This window comes from Protopterus annectens, chromosome 3.part1 (genome assembly GCF_019279795.1).
Source record: "Protopterus annectens isolate FY-2018-M chromosome 3.part1, PAN1.0, whole genome shotgun sequence".
Lineage (NCBI taxonomy): Eukaryota > Metazoa > Chordata > Ceratodontiformes > Protopteridae > Protopterus > Protopterus annectens.
In genome coordinates this window covers 1,437,950,924-1,437,977,744 of record NC_056732.1, presented here as the reverse complement: position 1 = coordinate 1,437,977,744, position 26,821 = coordinate 1,437,950,924, and the positions used below count along the sequence as shown (strand labels likewise).

The 26,821-nt window shown below is 37.2% G+C and overlaps 1 protein-coding gene across 1 annotated transcript in view; it reads right to left on the bottom strand.

The window, feature by feature from the left end:
* The window catches only part of ITGA8 (integrin subunit alpha 8), a 1,841,490-nt gene that overhangs the window by 895,477 nt on the left and 919,192 nt on the right, over window positions 1-26,821 (bottom strand). The window contains exon 12 of the mRNA XM_044067504.1: window positions 19,899-20,104. Coding sequence (XP_043923439.1) covers window positions 19,899-20,104 — 206 coding nt within the window. The remainder of the gene's footprint in view (window positions 1-19,898; window positions 20,105-26,821) is intronic.

Genomic DNA, 26,821 nt, shown 5'->3' with positions numbered 1-26,821 from the left:
AAACAAAAATTAAAACTCCAATTTCAAGAAAAATAATAAAAATGATATTAATACCAATCTTGCCAAGGCATTTCCTGATACTTCCTAGACAAATAATCATGTGTCCTTTGATATGAACAATAGATGTAATAAAAAACTGAAAAAATGTAAATTAAAAACAAAATCCAGGCGTATATCCAGTACAAACAGAAGATGAATTCAACCACAAATTTAGCACTTTCATTCACTTATTTAATACATGAACTTCATCATAAAAAACGTACACTCTTATCCAAGCCCCCTTATATACAAAAACTACAGGAAATGACAACACACAATTAAAGATATTTTCCTTAATAATTTAACTAATACAATGTATATCAACTTTCTAATCCTATAAACATATGTAATAAATATAAATATAAATTAAGAAATTAATCTTAAGGGTACAAATATAAATTACCACACACATTCAATGTACATATTCTAATCTATTTCAAAAATTACCTATTTAATAAAAAACATTTTAAATTTATAGATTCATTGAGTCCTGGTAACTTGTCAGCTGCTAAACAAAGTTGCCATAGTGTTTCTTTACATTCTAGAATGTTATTTAAATCCCATCCAAAAAACACTTTGTTGACCTTTTCTAACACTGAAAATTCAAATTTCTTAAATTCTGAGCATACTGCAGCATGTTTCACCAATGAATTGAGCTTGTCCTTATTTTTAATAGCTAGATTATGCTCATAAATTCTGCGTTTCAAAGCCCTTTTAGTTTTTCCTATGTAGTAATGGTTGCAGGACACACAACAAGCAATATATACTATAAATTCTGTGTTGCAATTGAAATACCCTTTAGCCCATACAGTATAATTCAAAGACTTTAAAGTTACAAAGGAACTATTGCTAATATATCTACATTGTTTGCAGTTTTTACAAGCATATGTGCCCCTCTTGGTGCTAATTGTCTTTGTACTACCATGATGTTTATTGTTGTCAGATTCTAACATAGACTTTATGTTGACCACCTTTTTGTATGTAAATTTAGGTATAATACCTATTTTAGTAGCCAATTCCTTGTTACCCAACAAAACTTCCCAATTATTCTCTATGATATTCCTTATAAACCACATTTTGTTAACTATGGGTATGGGAAATGAAATATAATAGTTGTTCTTAACTTCCAAATTCTTTGAAACAGAACTTATACAAATATCCTTAGACAAAAGAATAGGTTTAGCTATTCCTTGCCTTAAAGATATGACTTCCTGTTCTATCTTTTTTATCCATTCTGCATCATATCCTCTGTGAAGGAACAATGATCTTAAAAAGGAAGTTTCACTTAAGAATATGTTGCCATCTGTTGTAAGTCTACTTCAACGAATAATTTGTCCTTTGACGACTCCCTTCTTCAAATGTTGTGGATGCAGGCTATCCTTATGTAAATACTGGTTTGCAACTATTTCTTTCCTAAATATTCTACTGTTGAATGTATTGTTTTCTCTATTTAAACTTAATTGAACATCCAAATATGAAATATTTTCACCAAAACCACTGATTTTAAATTCTAAAAAATTTGTGGTGTTATTCATATTTTTTACCATATCTGTAAATTCCTCAAACGTGCCTGTCCATAAAAAGAATAAATCGTCAATAAATCTAAAGTAAGATTGTACCTTACCATAACTCTGATGTTTTACAAGAAATTTTAGTTCCCAATTTGCCATTACTAAATTGGCAAAGGTTGGTGCTACCCTCGCCCCCATAGCTACACCTGAGATTTGTTGGTAAATGTTTTTATCAAATCTAAAGAAATTGTTGTCAAGAACAAGTTCCATAAGGCTACAGATGGTGTTGATTTTAGTACTAACAAGGTCTGTATTTTCAGTCAAATATTCTCTAAGATAATATAATCCCTCTTCTTGATTTATAGAGGTGTATAAAGACCTGACATCAATCGTACCAAAAACAGTAATCTAATGACACATTTAAATTACGTAACTGCTCCAAAAGATGCCAAGAGTCCTTTATATAAAATTTAGATTTTTGCACTACTGGATTTAAAGCATGACCAAGCTAAACTGATATATTTTCAGTTTTAGAATGTTTGGCTGAAATAATGGGCCTAAAAGGTGGGTTAGTCTGATTGACTTGTATTTTTGGGATGCCAAAAAAAGAAGCCAATTATGGATGTTCTACCAAAAGGTAGTCATAACTTTCATAATTCAATTCACCTTGACTAAACATGTCAAACAAGGCTACATCTACTTTTTGAAAACTCTGTTTCACATCTCTTATGTTGACTTTTTTGTACATGATACTGTCATCCAACATTTCTAGCAAAGAACTATTGTATTGATTAGTGTTCATAATTACGATCTTACCACCCTTGTCTGCCTTCATTGTTCTAATGTCAGGGTTTCTACATAAATCATCTAAGGCAGTTTTTTCTCCCTGGTTTAAATTTTCTACATATTTGTGAAAAACAAGTTTTCTAAAATCATTTTCACATAAACTTTAAAACACTTGAAGTGTACTGTGTAAGGGAGGGTTGAAAGTACTTGGTTTTCTAGGTTTATTATCTGAGATTCTGATGTTTGATGTTTCTATAACATCTTGCATAATATAACTTAGATTTAATTTTCTCAAATATAGCCTAAAGTCTATCAACAACCTCCCTATGTTCATACTATTTGTTGGTATAAAGGAAAAACCTTTTTTCAACACATTCACTACTTCACTGGACAAAACAATGTCAGACAAGTTGATTACACTAATACTATAGTCTTCTGCTACTCTTGCTACACCCAAGTCATTTACCACTTGTATTTCTTGTGGTTTTGATTTTTTCCTTTCCCTTTGCCTTTCCCTTTGTATTGGGTGGTGTTGTACCACCTGCAAGTCTGCTTGTTTTGTACATTGTCCATGGGAAAAGGGCCTGAGTTCTGTACCTGGTTGACAAGGGAAACTGCTTGTGCATCGCTTGTTCGATTGTTGCTTGAAGTGTCCATACTAAATTCCCCACCAACAATTGGTGTGATACCTGTATTACCATTCCCATTGACTGTACCATAATTGTCATCACTAGTTTTATTTTCTGCCAATGAAGACCAAACTTCCTCATTAGCATTAGTGTGAACATTTTTTCCAGACAGATGGCTATTGTTGACATAATAGTCATTAGTTCTTTGTACATTCACCACCCTATCTTGCAATGTATAAGCTTGCTTCATTTGATACACCAAAATGTCTCTTTTAAGTTTTGATTGTATTCTCGACACTATTGTAGCTCGATGTCTGTCGGCCTTCACCTCTACACCATTGTAAAGTACTACATAGTCTTTGAAACAACTGAAACTTTTGATTTTGTCGTCAAGATTTATTAATATTATCTTTAATTGCTGTTATATCTTTTTGATAATGAACTGTAAGTAAGCGCATCATGGTGATGCCAGTGTTGTTATTTAGTTCAATTAAAAGTTCACTTAATTCATCACCCGCTTTCACACAATTAGGAAACTTAGCTGTACGAAGGCCTTATGGCACTAGTTTCCTATTGATGCACTCTTCAAAATACAATGTTTCAAGTTCCAAAGTTACATACCTAAACACCACTTTCTCCAACTCATATATGGATTTTTTACAATTAACATTATCCATATAATTATTGTCCATGTTTGACTTACTTGTTACAACATCCGAATTGGTTGCTTGTACTGCAAATGGGTTTGTAGTGGATTTACAGACATAGTTCCAGACATTAGTCTCTTTGGCGTTGTTTTGTTCGTTAGATGCTGCTTCTGCTGCTACATTCTTACCAATGAAATCGGCATTGTCAACCGCTACATCATTTCCTGTACCTCTCCGCGGTGATTTTGAAACATCTACGAACCTTGTTTCACTTCCCTTAATTGGAATGTCTGATGAAGATGAACAGTTCATACTCTCTTTGACAATCCTTACAATGGTGGAAATTAAGTCTTCTTGAATGTGATAACTTGAAGAAACACTTGTACTTTCACCACTTTCGGGAACCGGATAAACTGACAAGTTAGATAAACTTGCTTGACTTGCTTGACTCACTCCCTCTGCAGCCATGGATACCACCCGAAAGACACACTCCAAAACGAAATAAAAAACTGAAAAAATGTAACTTAAAAACAAAATCCAGGCGTATATCCAGTACAAACAGAAGATGAATTCAACCACAAATTTAGCGCTTTCATTCACTTATTTAATATGTGAACTTCATCAGACAAAACTTACACTCTTACCCAAGCTCCCTTATATACAAAAACTACAGGAAATGACATCACACAATTAAAAATATTTTCCTTAATAATTTAACTAATATGATGTATATCAACTTAAACCAGGGAGAAAAAACTGCCTTAGATGATTTATGTAGAAATCCTGACATTAGAACAATGAAGGCAGACAAGGGTGGTAAGATTGTATTTATGAACACTAATCAATACAATAGTTCTTTGCTAGAAATGTTGGATGACAGTATCACGTACAAAAAAGTCAACATATGAGATGTGAAACAGAGTTTTCAAAAAGTAGATGTAGCCTTGTTTGACATGTTTAGTCAAGGTGAAATGAATTATGAAAGTTATGACTACCTTTTGGTAGAACATCCAAAATTGGCTACTTTTTTGGCATCCCAAAAATACAAGTCAATCAGACTAACCCACCTTTTAGGCCCATTATTTCAGCCAAACATTTTAAAACTGAAAATATGTCAGTTTGGCTTGATCATGTTTTAAATCCAGAAGTGCAAAAATCTAAATTTTATATAAGGGACTCTTGGCATCTTTTGGAGCAGTTAGGTAATTTAAATGTGTCATTAGAGTTTACTGTTTTGGTACGCTTGATGTCAGGTCTTTATACACCTCTATAAATCAAGAAGAGGGGTTAGATTATCTTAGAGAATATCTGACTGAAAATACAGACTTTGTTAGTACTAAAATCAACACCATCTGTAGCCTTATGGAACTTGTTCTTGACAACAATTTCTTTAGATTTAATAAAAACATTTACCAACAAATCTCAGGTGTAGCTATGGGGGCGAGGGTAGCACTAGCCATTGCCAATTTACTAATGGCAAATTGGGAACTAAAATTTCTTGTAAAACATTAGAGTTATGGTAAGGTACAATCTTACTTTAAATTTATTGATGATTTATTCTTTTTATGGACAGGCACATATGAGGAATTTACAGATATGGTAAAAGATATGAATAACACCACACATTTTTTAGAATTTAAAATTAGTGGTTTTGGTGAAAATATTTCATATTTGGATGTTCAATTAAGTTTAGATAGAGAAAACAATACATTCAACAGTAGAATATTTAGGAAAGAAATATTTGCAAACCAGTATTTACATAAGGATAGCCTGCATCCACAACATATGAAGAAGGGAGTCGTCAAAGGACAAATTATTCGTTGAAGTAGACTTACAACAGATGACAACATATTCTTAAGTGAAACTTCATTTTTAAGATCATTGTTCCTTCACAGAGGATATGGTGCAGAATGGATAAAAAAGATAGAACAGGAAGTCATATCTTTAAGGCAAGGAATAGCTAAACCTATTCTTTTGTCTAAGGATATTTGTATAAGTTCTGTTTCAAAGAATTTGGAAGTTAAGAACAACTATTATATTTCATTTCCCATACCCATAGGTAACGAAATGTGGTTTATAAGGGATATCATAGAGAATAATTGGAAAGTTTTGTTGGGTAACAAGGAATTGGCTACTAAAATAGGTATTATTCCTAAATTTTCATACAAAAAGGTGGTCAACATAAAGTCTATATTAGAATCTGACAACAATAAACATCATGGTAGTACAAGGACAGTTAGCACCAAGAGGGGCACTTATGCTTGTAAAAACTGCAAACAATGTAGATATATTAGCAATAGTTCCTTTGTAACTTTAAAGTCTTTGAATTATACTGTATGGGCTAAAGGGTATTTCAATTGCAACACAGAATTTGTCGTATATATTGCTTGTTGTGTGTCCTGCAACCATTACTGCATAGGAAAAACTAAAAGGGCTTTGAAATGCAGAATTTATGAGCATAATCTAGCTATTAAAAATAAGGACAAGCTCAACTCATTGGCGAAACATGCTGCAGTATGCTCAGAATTTAAGAAATTTGAATTTTCAGTGTTAGAAAAGGTCAACAAAGTGGTTTTTGGAGGGGGATTTAAATAACATTCTAAAATGTAAAGAAACACTATGGCAACTTTGTTTAGCAGCTGACAAGTTACCAGGACTCAATGAGTCTATAAATTTAAAATGTTTTTTATTAAATAGGTAATTTTTGAAATAGATTAGAATATGTACATTGAATGTGTGTGGTAATTTGTATTTGTACCCTTAAGATTAATTTCTTAATTTATATTTATATTTATTATATATGTTTATAGGATTAGAAAGTTGATATACATCGTATTAGTTAAATTATTAAGGAAAATATTTTTAATTGTGTGATGTCATTTCCTGTAGTTTTTGTATATAAGGGAGCTTGGGTAAGAGTGTAAGTTTTTCTGATGAAGTTCACGTATTAAATAAGTGAATGAAAGTGCTAAATTTGTGGTTGAATTCATCTTCTGTTTGTACTGGATATACGCCTGGAACAAGTAGATGTTTTGCATCTTGAGTATATAAAACGTATGGCAAACACAGGTACCAAACAGATCCTGCATTCTGAATTACTGATACTACAGTGATATAATAAAATAATATATATCACTGTTGATAATACTTTGACTCAGCTTCTTCATTTTATCTTTCCTGTTCAATAGTACTCTCTGTATTACCTCTAATGTAATACTTTTTTCTTTTCATGGTATATTTGCACTATTTTATGGAGTTCAGATAGTGGTGAAAATGGGCAACATGGCAGCTCATCTACCCCACCAACAAATAGTAAATAAATGTAACAATTATAGTAATTAAATCATCTCTTTCTTTCATTCATTTTAAAATTTTCTTCCAGTTGTTGCTCCTTCTGGAAGCAAACTGTGGCTGAACACCTGCTGATTTTACTTATTATATAGCAACAGAATATCCCAGGTTCCAGTTTTTTGTTTCTGTACTCTTACTGGCTGAAATGAAAAACACTAATAAAGTGGACAGTATTGCTGTTCTTTGTTTTCAATTGTTTAGCAAAGTGACGTCAGCCTACTTAAATATGGCTCATTTTATCACAACCTCATTGGTCTTATTCAGAGATGTGAGTCTGAAGTAATACCCACAGTAAGCGCTAAAGGACAGATGGCTTCTCTTAATGTTGAAAGCTTTCACCCTGTTTTCATTATCTGTAATAATGCCTACATTCCTTAGCAATTGACCCTGTGCTATATTTGGGGTAACATTCCAGGGAATGCAATTACATGCATAAGGGTTGATACCCAGTTGGGGCATTTCTCAATGATACCTGAGTGGAGGATTGTGTCAAAAGCTTGGCTAGGTCAAGATAGGTGGCATACACTATCTTTCCTGCACCCAGGGCTTTGGTGACTTTCTCAAAGAAGCCTACTAGGTTTAATGAGCATGATCTACCCTTAACAAAGCCAAACTAGGTTGGGTTTAGAGTTTGAAGTTCACCTATGTCCTTGTTGATAAGGTCCATGATGATTTTTTCCATGGCCTTGCAAATGAGGCTGGTTAGACGTATGGGTCTACAGTTCCCAGGGTCAATTGATGGCCCCCTTTGTGCAATGGGTTTACCTTTGCTGTTCTTCACTCAGTTGAAACAAATCCAGTTCTCAGGCTATGGTTAAAGAGAATGTCAAGTGGATCAGCTAGGTCCTGTTTTAGATTTCTTAATAAGCAACCTGGGATGTTATTTGGTCCCACTGAGGCCATGTTTTGGCCCTGGAGATCACAGATATGACCTGATTTCTAGATATACTAGGCAGAGGACTAGTGTGAGGTATGCTTTGGTGTATGGCTGGTGGGGAAAGGGGGGTGAAGTCTGCACCAAATCTGTCAGCAGGTTGGCAGTTTCCTCCAGTATAGTATGAGTGGTGCCATCTCCTACCAGTCCAGCATATAGCTGGGCATTCCCTTTTAGATTTCAGATGTAGTTAAACAATGCCTTATGATTATCCTTGGCTAGGGATACTATTTTAGATTTGTAGTTCGCTTTAGAGGACTTTACAGATTTCTGATTTGCTTGTTCAAGCAATGGAGGGAATTCTTCCTCTGTGAGTCAGTTCCTTTCTGTTCTTAAACATCACTTTCTTCTTCCTGTTATATAACTTGCTTATACTTGAGGTATACCAGGATAGCTTGTTTTTTTGGGGGGAGGACCAGTTTTTGATCTAGTCAAGTACAGCATAGTTGTTTAAGTATTTATGCAAGGCATTTTCATACACCTCTGTATAGGAATAGTTTGCTTTGGAAAAGTTTTGTTTGCTCCTGTGGGGATGTCAGGTCCAATAGCTACTTTGAATGAGACTGATTTATGGTCCGACCTTACCAGGAAGGGCATCACACAGCGGGGTGTGCAGTGACCCCCCCCCATGTTGGTGAGTACTATGTCTAGGACATTTGAACCCCTTTTGGGGGTGCAGACTATCTGTGACTCCAGTGAGAACAGGTAGGTGGTGTGCTTTTCTTGGTTCATAGTGGGGGACCTATAGCTAACAATGATGTGGTAGGGTATTTTGCTTACAGTTAATTGGACATGGAGTAACTCGAGTGAATCATACTGTTTGACCAGTCTTGAGGTGTACTTGGCCTTAATGAAGATGGCTACACCTCCACCTTTGGTTCTTTGATGCTTATTTTGAGTTCTGAACATGTGGAAGGCATTGTAGCCTTGCACGGCTGGGGTGCTCTCCACGGCCTTGAACCATGGCTCAGTGACCACACAGACATCAGCATCTTCCAAGGTGAGGAGTGCATCCAGGGAGTGCAGCATCTCATTCAGACTCCTAGCATTAAGCAGCAAAACCTTTAGCTGGTCTTAAGTGGAGTTTATGTCAGAAATGTTGTTGTTTTGACATTGCCTAAAAAAGGCACTATAGGGGAGGAAAATGCCTTTGTCAGTATCCGAAAGCCTAGAGGAGACATCTGCAGATTGTTTCTGGCAAAGCAGCATGGCTTGTTGACCATGTCTTCTCAGGTTGAGGCTGACAGATACTGGATCCCACTGAACCAACACCAGAAGCTACGTCAATTGTTGAAGTCAGTCATTTTTTGTTTATATTATGGCATCATCCTGGCAGAAGGTAGAATGCTGCTTAGGGCTAGGGTCATACCTGCCTGGGACACATAATCTGAAAGTTCAGTCATGTCTCTCTTCATATAGTATTGAGAGGTACATATCAAGTCATTCACCCTAACGTGGACTATGACAGAGTCATAACAATACTTGTTGAGTGACATGAGTGCATGTGTGATTTGATGGATCCTTGCACCTGACAGGCAGCTGACCATGACCTTCTCCTTGTCCAGCCTGATGAGAGGGACATCTGTGTGTCTCACTATGGAATCACCTATGACTAAGACATTAGGTTTTGAGATGTTTTGCCTTAGAAGCTTATTTCCTGTGACACTGGTGCATGTGTTATTATATGTACTGGTTTCTATTTGTATAGCAATATGTGCAAATGGTTTATGTTTGGGAGGTCTCTAATTTTTTGGTAGGCTTCTAGCGAGTACATCCACGTATGTGGGTTTATGTGTTGTGACCTTATTTTGTGTGAGAGGTGAAGTAAGCATATTGACAACTTGTTTGATGTCCAGTTTGTTGTTATGTGAGAAAAGTGACTCCAATTTCAGTGTAATTACATCTTTCACATAGGGAATTTGCTTGTTTTAGGACTAAGTGGTTGCCTGTATAAATGAGGCAATTACTATATTGCCTCAGGATGCCCAGATGCCTATGTCAATCAGGCTGGCCAGAGAAATTACGGGACACTGTCCAACCATTATAGCAGGTACTATTAGGGACTGGAGTAGGCTAGTTAGACTAGTTTTTTTGTGCCAGGACTATCAAAGGGGTTTGTTCTATTGAAGGCTAGGGATGATAAGTGTAGCAACACTGCTCAGTGTGCAGCTGAGTTGCCCATAGTGCAACAGGGAAGCTTGGAAGAATTCCACTGTCAGATGTCTAGGGAAAAATTGTGTTTCAAGGCATTTGTGTCTATACAGGGCACTGCTAACCCCAACTGCATGGTGTGCAGAAACGCTCAAAACGCGAGGCTTAAATACAAGTGAAAATAACCACTTTTAAGTTACTCTACCAATAAGAAAGGACACAGTGAACTTTCCTTCAGCAATCCTCAGCTCAGACAAGGCTGGATCTACCCTTTCTACCACAAGGGTGTAGGGGAGCCCTTCTTAATGTAAGATCACTGGTTTAGTGCTCATGTGTATCAATAACAGGGTAGATTCAGCAGATCTGAATTTAGAGTGTGCTATCTAGGCTAACAGTACAGTTTAAATCAAGTGAAGAAAATGATGCAGTCACATAGCGTAAACAGCTGAAATAGTGAAGCATTTAGTTAAAATGTAGTTTTAAAAAGTGTAGTAGAAATACAAGATATACTTATTTTCTTGTTTTTAGCCTTGGATGCCTTGGATTTCAGCAGAAACACTGCATCACTGGCAACAAATGCCAAACATAGAGCAGCTATAGTTAACTGAGTGCAAACCCACACAAACATGAAGCTTAAACAGAGGTGGTAACAAACACTTTTAAGCTAATGTGCCGGTAAGAAAGCACACAATGAACCTTCCTCCAGCAATCCCCAACTCAGAGAAGCCTAGATCTACATTCTTCTGCCACAAGGGTGCAGGGGAGCCCTTTTTAATGTAAGATGGCTGGTTCAGTGCTCAAGTGTGTCAATACCAGGCTAGATTCGGCATATCAGAATCTGGACTATGGTATCTAGGCTAACAGTACAGATAAAATCAACTTCAGAAAATGATGCATCACAAACAGTAAAAAGCAGAAATAATGCAGCAATTAGTTAAAATACAGTTTAAACAGTGCAGTCAAGAAATTATTTAACAAATGAAAAAACATGTGAAATTGCAGCCTAGATAATTTAAATGTATATCACTCACTTAGAACCAAATCACTAGGCCAAACAGATTTCTTAAAGCAGAAAACAAAATGGAGCAGGTAAAACAGAAACAGATCTATCAACAAGTCACAGACAGAAAATAATAGGCTTACTTTCCTCACCCAGTAGGGAATCACCAGCAGTGCTTTAGTCATATGCAGGCTTGAAATCTTTTTAGAAAAGATGAAGGCCCAGCAATTTATTGTATATTTAAGTATCATTCAAGAAACAATTTAACCAATGAAAAAATGTGTGAAATGTGCAGCATAAATAATTTAAGTGTCTATCTCCCACACAGAAGAAAATTACCAGGCTAAGCAGATATCTTAACACACAAAATAAAACGGAGCAGGTAAAACCGAAAGCAGCTATATCAGCAAGTCACAGACAAAAAATATAGGTTTAATTTCCTTACCCAGCAAGGAATCACCAGCATTGCTCTCAGTCAGAACAAAAAAGGTCTGCAAAATGTCTGTATGGCTCAACCAAACATAATAAAACATTGAAACTGTCATTGAGTGTCATCTGTCTAGAGGTAGCAGTCATCCAGGGCATAACCTCCCTTCCCCAAACAATGGAAGTGAATATTGTTTTCTATAGGGAAAGGATGCTTAAAGGTGTGGGGTGAGGCTGATGTTAGGGGGAGTGGGAAATATGTTTGGAAAAGAGTTGCAGGAATGCTTACAGTAGGCAAGTGTTAGTGAATATTATAGCTTTATGTTATTCCTGGGTGGAGCAGCCCTTAGTACGTGGGCTTGCAAAGTTGGAAGTGAATGCTCATGGTGTTTTGGCAAAATTGCCTTGCATTAGTGTGAGTAAAGGAGGCACTGATTGGTGAGACCATGGGGGTAAAGGTCCGTGAAACCTTGTGGGAAATATTTTGGGGGCATTGACTTGGTCTCATGATGACAAGAATTTCAAGATGTGGGTATGTGTGTGTAAGGGGAGATTACCTAAGCCTGAGATGGTGGGGGTGGGTATTGGTTCAAACGGGGGACTTATGTTTGGGATTTCTTTTATAGTTTGGTAAGTACTGAGGAGCTAAAGAAGTAATTGCAGGAAATAACTTTGCAAGTGAAGGCCTTTATTCAAGATGGGGTGTGACAACCCCAACCACTTGTGGATTATGAACTGGAGGTGAGATGTTGGATCATAGGATCATAGGAGATTACTAGGCTATTGACCCACAGGTCATTTTAAGTCTGGCTGTTTCAACCCAATGTAATACTGTAGATGTACTAGTCAATACCCAATAATGTATTTAGTGATGACTGCCCATGTCCAGGGTGGTTGTGAGCACTATCCCTGGTAAGAATTTATGGTACCCCATCCATTCATTCATGTTCCTCTTTAACAGTGTCATACAGGTGCTCTGTTTCACATGAATTATAGCCTGTTCCAAAGACATGGCAGTCACTGGGAGATACATTTGTACCTCCAGCATGTCCTATTTAAGTCACAGGCCATATTTAAGTCCCTGGAATGGGTAGCCCTATACCCACTTGATTTATGGATATGCAGTAAGTTCATTAGGTTTGGGTCTTGGGTTGCTCTGTAGCCAGGCATAAGTCTCCCCTAAGAAGTCTATATGATACAGAGTATAGTGACAGGGATTTTAGTCAATACATGTAAGGCACATGCTGGATGCCCTTGATCTTCTTTGCAAGAACCCTCTGAGGTCTCTCTAATTGCTGTAGGTGCTTAGTATGGTACATACCGAATGAGGCATTATACTCAATTATGGGCCAGATAAGTGCCGAGTATAGGAGGGTTATAACTTCTTTTGCTCTCAAGGTGATGCCTTTACTAATCAAGTGAGCTATGTTGGAAGCTTTCCTTAAAATGGTAGATACGTGGTGGCTGAAGTTAGGGTCGCGGTCAGTCTGTAATCCCAGGTCCCTTACCACTTTATAGGTATTGTTATTGATTTGATAGTGTGAAAGGACATTGTTTGTGCCAAAGGGAATGATGATGCATTTGTTTGCATTCAGTTTGAGACCATGACTGATATACCAGTCGTTGGTCTGTGTGAGACCATCCTGGTGACATAATTTGGGGATTCAGTGATTGCACCTAGTTTGCAGTTGTCTGCAAATCTGGTCAGCCACAACCCTTTAGTTTTGACGTGAACTTCTGAGAAGTATATAGCAAACAGCACTGACCCCTGTGTTACCCCTATGGTAAAAGGTTTTCTGGTTGATGTGGAGTCATCTAGTTTGATAGTGTGTGCCTGCTTTGCGAGGTAGTTGGCAACCCATCTTATAACAAAGGGGTTTACATTCAGTTTGCTATGTTTACCAGTAATGCATGAATGTGGGATTGTGTCAAAAGCCTTTGCCAAGTCAAGGTAAGCTGCGTGCACAGATTTGCCCTTAGCAATGGCCTTGGTCACACTTTCAAAAAAATCCACCAGATTTAACAGGCAGTTTCTGCCCTTCACAAAGCTGAATTGCATAGGATCCAGAGTTTGGAGGTCACCTAAAGTACGTCTTTATGAGTTCCATAATGATATGTTCCATGGCCTTACAGATGAGGCTGGTCATACTTATGGGTCTGTAATTCCCTGGGTCTGTTCCTAGGCCACCCTTGTGAAGGGGAATAAGTGTAGCCGTTCTCCATTCTGCAGGAACAAAGTCTTTGGTTAGGCTACAATTGAAAAAGGTACTTAGTGGCAATGCTAGTTCATGTTTTAGCCTGTTTAGAAGACAGCCTGGGATGTCATCTTGTCCCATAGAGATTGTGTTTTTTGCCTTGGACAGGGCTTTGAGGACCTGCTCTTCAGATATGTAAGGTGGGGGGGGGGTTGGGGGAGGGTTTGTTGTATGTTAGGAGGAGATAAGGGAGTGAAATTTTCACCAAGTCTATCTACTAGCAGGTTTGCGATCTCTGTGGGGTCAGTGTGTATGATACCATTGGCCACCAGTTCTGCACATGCTTGAGTCCTACCCTTTAGGTTACATACATAGCTGTAAAGGATCTTAAGGGTATCCTTGGCAGTACTTGCTAGGTTTCTTTCAAAGGAGCCCTTGGAAGATTTGACAAGTTGCCTTATTTGCCTGTTAAGGCTGAGGAGGATGCTTTTCCATTGTTGGGTCCTTGTCTTTGTTTTCTTGCATTTATTGTACAGTTTGATGATGCTGGAAGTCCACCATGGCAGCTTGATTTTACTTGGGACTCTGGCTTTGATTCTGTCTGGTACAGCTGAATTTATACACTTATGCAGGTGATTGTAAAGTGCTTTGGTGTAAGCTTTAGTGTAGTTACCACCTTCAGCTTGGGGTGGGGCTTGGAATGCACTTATATCTTCACCTAGTAGGATACAGTTTCCCTTCATGAAGTTTTTTAGTCTGATTTCACCCTTTGTGAGTTCTGGTGTTAGTGTCAGTTTGAAGGTGACTGATTTGTGGTCAGTTTTTTACTAATGAGGGTCCAACAGTTGCAGCAGTGCACCTATTTGACATGTTGGTGAGGACCAGATCTAGAATGTTTGTTCCTCTTGTCAGGGTATGAACAATTTGCTCCAGGGCATTTGAATTCACAAGGTCAAGAAACTTTTGTGCTAGTGAGTTTGGGCTAGAGTAGGTTTCCCAGTTGATGGTGGTGGGATAATTGAAATCCCCCATAACTTGTATGTTCGGTAAAATTTGGATTGTCTTCAGTTTGGTTAAGTAGGCTTCATGGGTATTGTGATCCATGGACAGGGATCTATAACTGCTTAGGACTTGAATGGGGGTCTTATCCATCATAAACTGGACCTGGAGTAACTCCATGGAGTTGTCCAGTCTAACTAGATGTCAGTGAATTTATCTCTAATGTAGACTGAAACACCACCTCCTTTGGTTTTCACATGTTCATTTTGTGGTCTAAAGGTGTGGAAGGCATTGTAGCCTTGATGGGCTGAGGTACTCTTTGAGGCCTTAAATCAGTTTTTTGTGACTGCAAAGCATACCTCTCGACTGTATAGATTTTAGCAGAATGTCCACATTTTTGCCTCAAATATTTGGTCTGTTCCTCATAAAATCTGTGGTTTTCTGGCAATTCACTGAGAGTTGAAGTCACTAAATAATGACCAACTAATGACACATATTTGAGTCTCAGACTATCCTTCAGAAAATGTATGCTAACACAAATCTTGTTATTCCAGCAGCAATATTTAAAATCTTTCCCTATTTTTGGGCCTTTGTCCCCCCGCCCATTAATTTAGGCATTGTCCACATTACTTGTGTTAAGATGCTGAGAAGTATGCCAGTGCAGTTTTTGGTTTAAGCTCCTAGCATCTAGCAGCATGACCCTTATTTTGCTCTGATTGGTTAATTTCATGTTGGTAATGTTGTTTTTGAGACCTTGCCTAAAAAAGGCTCTAGAAGAGGCAATTGCCTTTGCCAGCAGCTGAAAGCCTAGGTGTGCCAGGTGCAAACCCTTTCTGGCAAAGTAATGAGATTTGTCAGCCATGGCTTCCCAGGCAGACAGGAACTGGATCCCCTGGAATGACACCAAAAACTAAGCCAATTATTGAAATCAATCATTTTTTTTTACTGTGGCATCATTCTATGTGAGGGTAAAATGCTGCTCAAGGCTAGGGAACATGCCTGCCTGGGACACATACTCAGAGAGCTCAACCATGTCTCTCTTCATATAGTCCACTGAGGTACATCTCAGGTCATTCACACCAACATGAACTATAACAGAATCATAAAGGTACTTGTTGCTGAGAGACCTGAGTGTATGCATGATTTGGCAAATCCTAGCACCAGACACGTAGCTGACTGTGAATTTCTCCTTGTCCATCCTGCTGAGTGGGACATCTGTGTGTCTCACGACTGAGTCTCCAATGACAAGAAAACTTGATTTTTGAGTGTTATGACTTATGGGCTTGGTGGGTAAGACACTGGTGTTGCTATGTGTCATGGGTGCTATGGAGACTGTGTTAGCTGTAGCAGACTTGTGTTTTGCAGGTCTCTGGTGTTTAGGTACGTTTTTTGAGAAAGCCTCCACATATGTGGACTTATGTTTTTGATGCGTACTATGTGTATGAGTAGTGGTATGTGTATGAGAAGTGGTACTATGTGAATATGTAGTGGTGGGTGAGATGACAACCTTCTCTGTGTTACTGTTTTCAGTGAGAAACAGCATGGATTCTACATTATTGGTGTAAATACATCTCTCGCACTTTGTACTAGACAGTGTTATTAGTAGATGGCTGTCTGTGTATATGAAGCAATAGCTACACGTCCTCAAGGGCCCCAAGTCATCAAGGCTGGCAGGAGAAATAAGGGTGGTCCAACTGTCCATAATGCTAGTTTGAAGACTGTTGTGACTTGGGGTGGCGTTTCAGAAATGATCACAGAGGAGTTCGGTGAATGGATATTTTTGCATGGGTTTTAAGGGAAAATTTGTTGAATTTAACTGACTTTAGCGCACAATTGCACGATAGTGCGCTATGTGGAAACAAGCAGAAACATGCTCAGATGCATGGCCTAAATACCAGAAGCTAAAAGTTGAAAAAAAAAACTGTAACAAAATTCAAAAGGAGCAATAAGGATGCTTATTCCAATCCCTAGACCAGCCTCCCTTTACCAGTCAGGTGCCAATCAAACACAATTCTCTCACAAAAGTGCAGATAGGCCCCTTCCAATCCAAAATGGCCCAGAAAACATGCTCAGAACAAACAAACCACTACAAACAGTTCCAAAAGCAGCAGGCCTGGATCTGGACTATACTACAGCTACTAGCTACCCTAGTTTCACCAGGAAACACTAGAGAATAATTAACAAAATAGCAGTGGGACACTGGAAAAACATTTTAAACAGCAGAACATCAACCAGGAGTCTCTAAAGAATGACTTTAAACAGTTAACAAATCAGTTAATTAAGCACTGCTTTTTTGGGAAAACCAGAGCAGGCAGAACAGATTGCTTTAAAACTGTGAAAAAAATACCAGTAAATAGTTAACAAACAGTGGAAACAACAAAAAACTAGCTTTATAGTGAAAACAACAATAAACTTCATTTCTACAGGCACAGTGTAGCAGGCAATTGCATAAAGGTAGATGGCAGGCAATTAAAAAAAGTGCAGTAAATAGTATAAATTAGGAAAAAACAGGCAACTTATGTTTTTTTGGAAGCTCAGAAGCCAATAGTCATTTGGTATCTCAACTCAGAGTTGTAGCTGGTAGCCCACCTTAGTGCAGCTCGGTACAAACAAGCAGAAACTTGCTCAGATGCAGGGCGTAAGTACCAGAAGCTAAAACTTGAAAAAAAAACTGTAACAAAATTCTAAAGGATCAATGAGGATGGAGGAAGTGTAAGGCTGCAGAAAGAGAAAGATGAAAGGTTGTAGGATGTATAAGGCTGCAGAAAGATACACAGTGGTAGAAGGGCTGCATCAGTTTTTGAAGAGAACCCACAAAAGTCAAAGCATGATTAGGGTGGAGAATTTGGTAGAATATCACCCCTCCATATATAATCCTAATGTTACTACTTAATGTCAAATTTGTTATAAGAACAATAAGGCTCATCTATGTAAAACTGGTAACCTGCTGTGCACGTTAGGATTGGCAGTGCTCCCATGTCTCAAAACAAGTAGAGTGGTCATCATTGTGAACTCTATCAGGTCTGTAAACTGGCAAACACATAAATAACATACATACATACATGCACATAAACACACACACTGACATATCCATATGAACACACACATGCTCGCACACACACAGACACACACGCACACATACTCACGCACACACACACACACACACACACACACACACACACACACACACACACACACTTGGAAGAACTGCTCAAATTCTCTAGCTTTATTTTTGCCAGCTGATTAATATCATTTGACCCAGCCTTGGCACTATTCAATAATTCATTTGTACCTCTTCTATAACAAACTTTATGCTGTCCACTACACAGAAATTGCACCACAATAGCCTGTGTCTAAAGATCTTATGGGAATAATCACCAAGTACAAATTGCCAAAATGTCTGGAATATGAGAACCTTTTTTTTCACATTACAACCCCATTATGAGCATACAAACTAAAGACAAAACATTCTCAACTTAGAACCTGGTAACCTGGAACTCTGCACCAAATCACATCACTTATCTGAAATGTCATTAAATGATCTCTATAAGGAGAAAATATGATACAGTTATACTGATTCTTGTGGTCATTTTGTAAAGCCTGTGACTTGCAACTTCTGATACTGTGCTACATACTGTTAAATCCTGTTGTAGTCTAATATGGATTTGTTACTTTCTGTTTTTCAGATCCCAAAGTAAAAGTCAACAAAGTGCAGAATGATTAATCATGTCAACAAAATTTAAAGGTCAAGATCAGAATGGCAAACATAAAAAATACCCCAGAACAAGGATATTTTTGTTTTAGGAACAAGCACACTGCACCATGTTTCAGGCTGCATCCTACACCCATACAACTTATAAACTCTCCTTCTGAAGTCATATACCCTGATAGAAAAGGTTATATAACTCTCAAGAATTAATACATAACAAGCTTCTAATACTCAGCAATTATATTTTAATGACTTAAACTTGATTCACGCTTAGTCAACTTTTGCAAAGGGAACCACTTTTTTATTGCAGATCTCCTCTGCAAAGAGGATACCTGTGTTCAGAAACTACCAAGTCTCAAATGTAAATAAAACAAATGAGCATTTGTGACTTCTTTGATTTGACTAAACAGAATGACTTGACAGAATTAACTTGATGTATGACAGATTAAAAAACTAGTTTTAGCTCCCTATACTACCAAGCATCAACAAGTTCCACTGACTTGTCTTTCAGCTCCATTTTTCTTGACTGCTTTAAAAATACTCTGATCAATGCACACCAGGCAAGAAAGAAATCCTATGACTTGTGAATTATATGCTAACTATTGCTACAATAAAAGCTATTGATTGGATTACTTGAACACTCTATCAATATATATATATATATATATATATATATATATATATATATATATATATATATATATATATATATATATATATATATATATATATATACATATATATATATATATATACATACATGTGTGTGTGTGTGTGTGTGTATGTGTAGGTTTACTATTGAAATTTCGAATCAACTTCGGTCGACCATGGAATAGTCGACCCAAAATGCTGAACATGAAATTTCTAATAGGAAACCAAACCAAAAATGAATATATTGATAACCGTGGTTCAATGTATTCAACATAGTAAGAGGTGACATCATTCACCTCCTGCTATGCACATTAATTTACCATTGAACTCTACACTCAATGGTATATTAATTCTACTATTTTGCAGGGGGGCTATGCCACCCTGCACCCCCCATATGGGGGGCTGAGCCCTCCACACCCCCTGCAAATTAAATATACCAACTCTGAGATCACACTACAGTGAGTTAATGGGCTAATTCCCTGTTCCTCACTGAAGCGCGACCTCCCTTCACATTCTCAGTATGTCACTTGTCGAAAGGTTGAGTGCAACATGCAACTCAATCATACGTGCTCGACCTATGTTGCTTCAATTATGTGCTTCTTGAAAACTGTGATTTCGGCCATCGGCACTTCGAATGTCTGCCATTTGGGTAAGTCATAGTAAACTATAAATATATATATATATATATATATATATATATATATATATATATATATATATATATACACACACACACACACACACACACACACACACACACACACACACACACGCACTTTTTAATTGCGGCTGTTTATAGACAGAGCTGAGAACATAAAAATTACAAAACAAATGAAAACAGTTTACAATAAATGAAAAAAAAAAACTTACCATTATATCCATCTTGGTCCAGGTCACCAAGGGAAGCAATTGCACTTCCAAATCTCCCAAACAGTTTGGATCCTTTCAGAATCTGGGCAGAGGCAAACTTTAGGACATCCTTCTGTAGGAACAGATAAATTTGTCCTACTTCCTTTGGATTACTCTCAAACTCACGGTCCATGAAAAGAGGTGCTCCAATTAAGATGTCATCTAATCTGCAAGAGATGGATTACAGGAGCACTGTGAGATTATCAAGCAGAATTATGGGGTTTTAACACCAGCATGTAAACTGATTCGCAATGTCACGTGTTACAGAAAAGCAAAATTTGCATATGTTTATATGTTTATTATAAACACTCACACACATATAAAAGTTGTATTTATATGTATATGCATATGCATATATGTATGTATGCATGTAACGTGTGTGCATGTCTGCAAGTGTGAATAGGGAGTATCCAATTTCATCAAGGACATTTTTATTGAAGGACTTTTGTAGTGCCAATTAAATCGAATTGCAATTTTAATGAATGGTTTATTGCCATAGAGTTTACATAATTCTGGATGTTTAACTGTACTGGCATTTATATTCTCGTATTAGAATTATTGTATCTGTTTTGAGGGTTGTTGCTAGTAGCAGAACAGGGGGATGGAAATTTGATATAAATGCTGGTTGCATTTCTCAGAGGTTGTGCGTCTGGTGTTCTTCATCACTGCGCTTCCTGCTGAGCCATATCACAGTCAAAACAAAGAAGAAAATTCAGAAATGACAAGAAATCTTGTATCTTCATTTACAAGGAATAGATCTGTGAACTTTTTAGGACTTATCGTGCCCTAGATGGATGCAAATGAAAATCTGCCACTCCTAATTCTGATACTCCTAATTATCACAAACAACTGTAGTGTAGGTCTTATTCATGTGGTTTCTTCCTATGTTATATCCTCAACTCCTTTAACGAAAGTAAGTTAAATTGAAGTTGAATTGCCTGCTTGAGTAAATATATTAGTTTGGATGTGCATAGTCTGAACTCCGTCGTTTTGCATTTTATACACTACATGTATTGCTGTTTTGTGCCCGGCATTATTATCTGCCTTTAGCAATGGACTTGTTCCCTTAGAGGGTTAGTAAATACAAATATTAAATATGTTTCCTTAAAAGAAAGCATTCAATCTGAAAGCAATTTATATGCACTAATATTTGGTAATTTATAGTAATACCCCAGGGCTGTACTTATGAGATGGACAACTTGAGGTTCTGGCTTTGGCTACTATAATGAGGACAAAGGCCAAATTGAATAAAATATGTGATGTTGGAATAAAAATGCTACAGCCTGAAGTATTGTGATACTACTAGAAAGTCTTACATCATTTTACAGAAAAAAATATAAATGTTTCAAATTGTCAGGCCAGTTAAAAAAAAAAAGAAAAAATGTATATATATATATATATATATATATATATATATATATATATATATATATGTATATTTATTTATTTTATTTATTTATTTATCTATTTATTTATTTATTTAAATTTGTTGACTGGGAGTGTCCGACTGGACGTAGGTCCGTTTGCAGCGGAGGCCCGTGGAGAAAAGCTCCACAGTAAAATAAACAGACAGTAGTTACATTGGATTACATAGCGATTAACAATTTAACATAGTAATTACTTACAACATATTTACAGATGAAGAACATAGTACATCAGTAGACAACTAGAATCTTTATCTGTGAAGTACATGACATTAACAAATGTTACAATGAGAAGTTCCTGCTCTATAGTAAGTACTAGGCTTATGAGCATCTGAGCTTGCTATAATCAAGGCAGTTAGTCGAGTAGAGAGAAAGGTAGTGGTTGGATGGGATGGATGATATTAGAGTGGGAGTTGCAAGGGCATAGCCAGCATGTTTTTAGGTGCACTTTTAGTAAAGTTTTGAAGTGGCTGCATGATGGTACAGAGGTAATTGTGGGTGGGAGTGAGTTCCATAATTTGGCTATGGCGCAAGAGAATAGTGCTTCACCAGCAGAGTTATTGGCTTTATACACACACACACACACACACACACACACATATATATATATATATATATATATATATATATATATATATATATATGGGTCTAGGACTATTCACTGAAAGCACATTTCACTGAAAGTCAAATGACTGTGCACAAATCACTGAAAGCACAATTCACTGAAAACTCAATTCACTGAAACACATTTCACTGAAAGTTATATATGGCCTTTTCCCCACTGTAGTGCGACCCTGGAGTTAGAATATATAGTAAGGGGGGTGTGGGGGCACCACTCCCCACATAGTTTGGCTATATATTAAGTTTAGAAAAGAAATTTATTGAAATTGCAAGTATCCATGTGTATAGTTCAAAATATTTAAAATAGGTGGGGGGCTACATCCCACACACCCCTCAATGTGGCAGGCGGTGCCCCCCACACCCCCCTTACTATATATTCTAACTCCAGGGTCACACTACAGTGGGGAAAAACAATATATAACTTTCAGTGAAATGTGTTTCAGTGAATTGTGTTTTCAGTGAATTGAGCTTTCAGTGAATTGTGCACAGTCAAATGTGTTCCAGTGAAATGTGCTTTCAGTGAATAGTCCTAGACCCATATATATATATATATATATATATATATATATATATATATATATATATATATATATATATATATAGTGCAATGAAAAAGTATTTGCCTCTTGCCTCTTTCTTAGTTTCTTATTTTTTTGCATGTTTGTCACACTTAAATGTTTCAGATCATCAAACAAATGTAAATATTAGACAAAGATAACCCAAGTAAACACAAAATACAGTTTTTAAGTGACGACTTTATTTATTAATGAAAAAAAAACTATTCAAACCTTCATGGCCCTATGTGAAAAAGTAATTGCCCCTAAACCTAATAACTGGTTGTGCCACGCTTAGCAGCAATCAAGTGTTGGCGATAACTGGTAATGAGTCTTTCACATCGCTGTTGAGGAATTTTGGCCCACTCTTCTTTGCAGAATTGTTTTAATTCTGCCATATTGGAGGGTTTACGAGCATGAACTGCCTTTTTAAGGTCATGCCACAGCATCTCAATTGGATTCAAGTCCAGACTTTGACTAGGCCACTCCAAAACCTTCATTTTGTTTTTTTTAAGCCATTCAGAGGTGGACTTGCTGGTGCGTTTTGGATCATTATCCTGCTGCAATTACCAAGTGTGCTTCAGCTTGAGGTTACGGACTGATGGAGAGGTATTCTCCTTCAGGATTTTTTGGTTCAGAGCAGAATTCATAGTTCCATTAATCACAGCAAGTCGTCCAGGTCCAGAAGCAGCAAAGCAGCCCCAGAAATGCTGTTTACTTGTATGGCAGATGTAACAGGATGCACACCTCCCAGAAAGTTCAACTTTTGTTTCATCAGTCCACAGAATATTTTCTCAAAAGTCTTGGGGATCATCAAGATGCTTTTTGGCAAAAGTGAGATGAGACTTTATGCTCTTTTTGGTCAGTAGTGGTTTTCGCCTTGGAACCTTGCCATGTATGCCATTTTTGCCCAGTCTCTTTCTTATGGTTGAGTCATGAACACTGACCTTAACTGAGGCAAGTGACGCCTGCAGTTCTTTAGATGTCGTTTTGAGTTCTTTTATGACCTCTTGGATGAGTCATCGCTGCACTCTTAGGGTAATTTTTGTAGGCCGGCCAGTCCTGGGAAGGTTCACCACTGCTCCATGTTTTCTCCATTTGTGGACACTGGCCCTCACCATGGTTTGCTGGAGTCCCAAATCTTTAAAAATGGCTTTGTAACATTTTGCAGACTGACAGATGTCAATTACTTTGTTTCTCATCTGTTCCAGAATTTCTTTAGATCGCAGCATGATGTCTTCCTTTTTGGGATCTTTTGACTTACTTCACTTTGTCTGACAGGTTCTATTTAATTGATCTCTTGATTCAACAGGTCTGGCAGTAATCAGGTCTGGGTGTGGCTAGTGAAATTGAACTCATCTTTCCCAAAAATGTGATTAACCACAGTTATTTCATGATTTAACAAGGGGGGCAATTACTTTTTCACATAGGGCCATGTAGGTTTGGATATTTTTTTTCCCTTAATAAATAAAGTCATCATTTAAAAACTGCATTTTGTGTTTACTTGGGTTATCCTTGTCTAATATATTTCTAATATTTAAATTTGTTTGATGATCTGAAACATTTAAATATGACAAACATGCAAAAAAATAAGAAATCAGGAAGGGGGCACTAACTTTTTCATTGCACTGTATGTATATATATATATATATATATATATATATATATATATATATATATATATATATATATATACATATAGATAGATAGATAAATAGATGTGTAGTGTAGTACATGAAGCGCGCTGATTATGCTGATATTCGAAAAAGACAAATCAGTTAAGCACCAGAGTAGTGCAAGACCTGACCTTAACAAATATTAATCACCCCCTCCTAAAGTTGTTAAAGGTTGGGTTTTGGGCTTGGCAGTAAAATCTGCCAATACAAATGACAGCAGCAGTATAAAACATTTGTTCCCACCTGCTATCTACCAGTAACATGTCCCTAACTTACTGCCCTAAACTTAGAAAGTTACTAGAATAACAGGATGTGTTTTCACCTGATTTTTCTGAAGGATATGAAGTCTGAAACCTAAATGCAGTAGCATAACTAGGACGGGGTGAATGGTGCAATTGCCCCAAATGCTGCCTTCTGCAGGGTACATTTCTCCTATGTGAAATAAAAACAATATTTTAATCACATATTTTGTTTTAATTTCCCTTTAAAGGAAATGACAATGCATATGTTTTCACCTGATTTTTCTGAAGGATATGAAGTCCGAAACCTAAATGCAGTAGCATAGCTAGGACGGGGTGAACAGGGCAATTTCCCCAGACTCTGCCTTCTACAGGGCACAATTCTTTTATGTCAAATAAAAACAATATTTTTAGTCACATATTTTAATTTCCCTTTAAAAGAAACAACAATGCATACATCTTAAACATCCATCTGAGATTCCTCTGCATGCATTTTGCCCCTGCTTATGTCATCTTGCATAGGCACCACCCCAAAATGACCTGTGACTGGCTGTGCAGGTAGACGGGGTGGTGCCACAGTGCAATAAAGGCTGTCTCTCTGGGATATATTTTTGGCACCCACAGCGAGCTGAGATATATGTTTTTTGGCAATAGAAATTGCTTGCTGTGGGAGCATTTATGTATAAAAAAAAATTCAAGACTTGGATAAACTTGGCTAAATTCATCAACGGCATTGAGTCGACCAGTTCAACTGCAAATTGGAACTGAGAGGGGAGAGACAGCAGTGGCAGGGACTGAGCATGAGGGCATAAAAGAGCACACAAATTAGTAGTAGGTCATTCATTATGCTACTTGTGCATACAATGGGCAAGGTTAGCAAACTACTGGAGGGTTCGTTGCAGCGAGCGGCTTCATTCTAGTATCATTTTAAGTGCTCGTGTTTTGTATATACATGGACAAAGATGATTCGAACTACTGAGGGGGTACTTGGGGGAAATGCTTCATTTTGTGCTTGTGAATACTTACATGGATGGACAGACTACTGGAGGGAGTATTGGGGGGATGTTTCATTTTCATGTATTATGATGGTTCTATGCATACATGGACAGATTACTAAAGAGGTTGTCAAGGGAAATGATTAATTTTGATGTCATTTTGGTTCTTGTGGATATATGGACAGACTACTAAAGGGGTCCTTGGGGGAAATTATTAATTTTGATGTAATGTTGATGCTTGTGCATACATGCACAGACTACTTAAGGGGCCCTTGGGGGAAATCTATTTATGTATGCCATTTAGTATCTTCAGTCTTAGTAATTTGTATGAAAACCAGGGACTTTAAGGGAAAATACTCAACACACGAAGCAGAAATCTAGCCTTTCTGTGAAAATATGGATAGTTGATAGGCTTGGAAGGTGAGTGTAAACATAAGAGACAGTGTTACATTACCTTTCTGAAAGTGCTCATAAGTGTTTTATGGCTCAGAAAGCCAGTAAATCACTTAGCATTTTTTTTTTATTTTTACTGTGACTTCTAGTACATGGAGTCCATCCACATGGATGTCAACATTCACTCATGAGGTGAATTTACTTGGCATCTTTGTTTTCAACACATAATAAAATGATTAGCATCAGCGAATAATCCTCCAGGTTATAACTCTCCTTAAGTCTATCGGTGATTCCAGGAACTGCAGCATATGAAAGCTGACATTCTAAATATGGGCAGTGATTAAGAATACTGAATTTAATATCAGATCTACTCATACTGGAAATATGTTATCATGTGCAGCTGTGACCTCATAGTATATTATGGTGAGTCAGGTAACCCTCCATGAGGTACGAGGGATGAAGTTTAACTTCATTAAATGTTTTCCCTTCTGATGCTGTTTATTTCTGGTTTGTCAGCATCTGCATTTTCAGCATTGATATAATGCAAAAGGGAATATTGCCTGGCAGTAACTAACAGGAAAAGATATCCCTAATTCGTCCTTGGAGTGATGAGAATCTCACAGCATCAGAATTACTGCTCTTTATTGACATTGACGCTAAACAGTCAAATGAAAAAAAAATGATATGCTCATCCTTGCCCTAGTGTTATCGTTTTGTCAGTCTTCCTGGTGACTAACGAGATAGATGCAGAGACATAAGCTGATAAAAATGAAAGAGAACAACAATGCAATGAAAAGAGTGTTGAATGTTTTCATGCACTTTTCAAGTATTTGTTTTAAGACTGAATAACTCATACATAGTGACAAGAAAGGAAAAATCTACAAACCCTAATACACAGAAGTGGGTGTTTTTGCAATCAGAGCAGTTGCACAGAGACTCCAGTGAAACAAGCATAAAACAATACTCTGTGCTCAGATGTTAT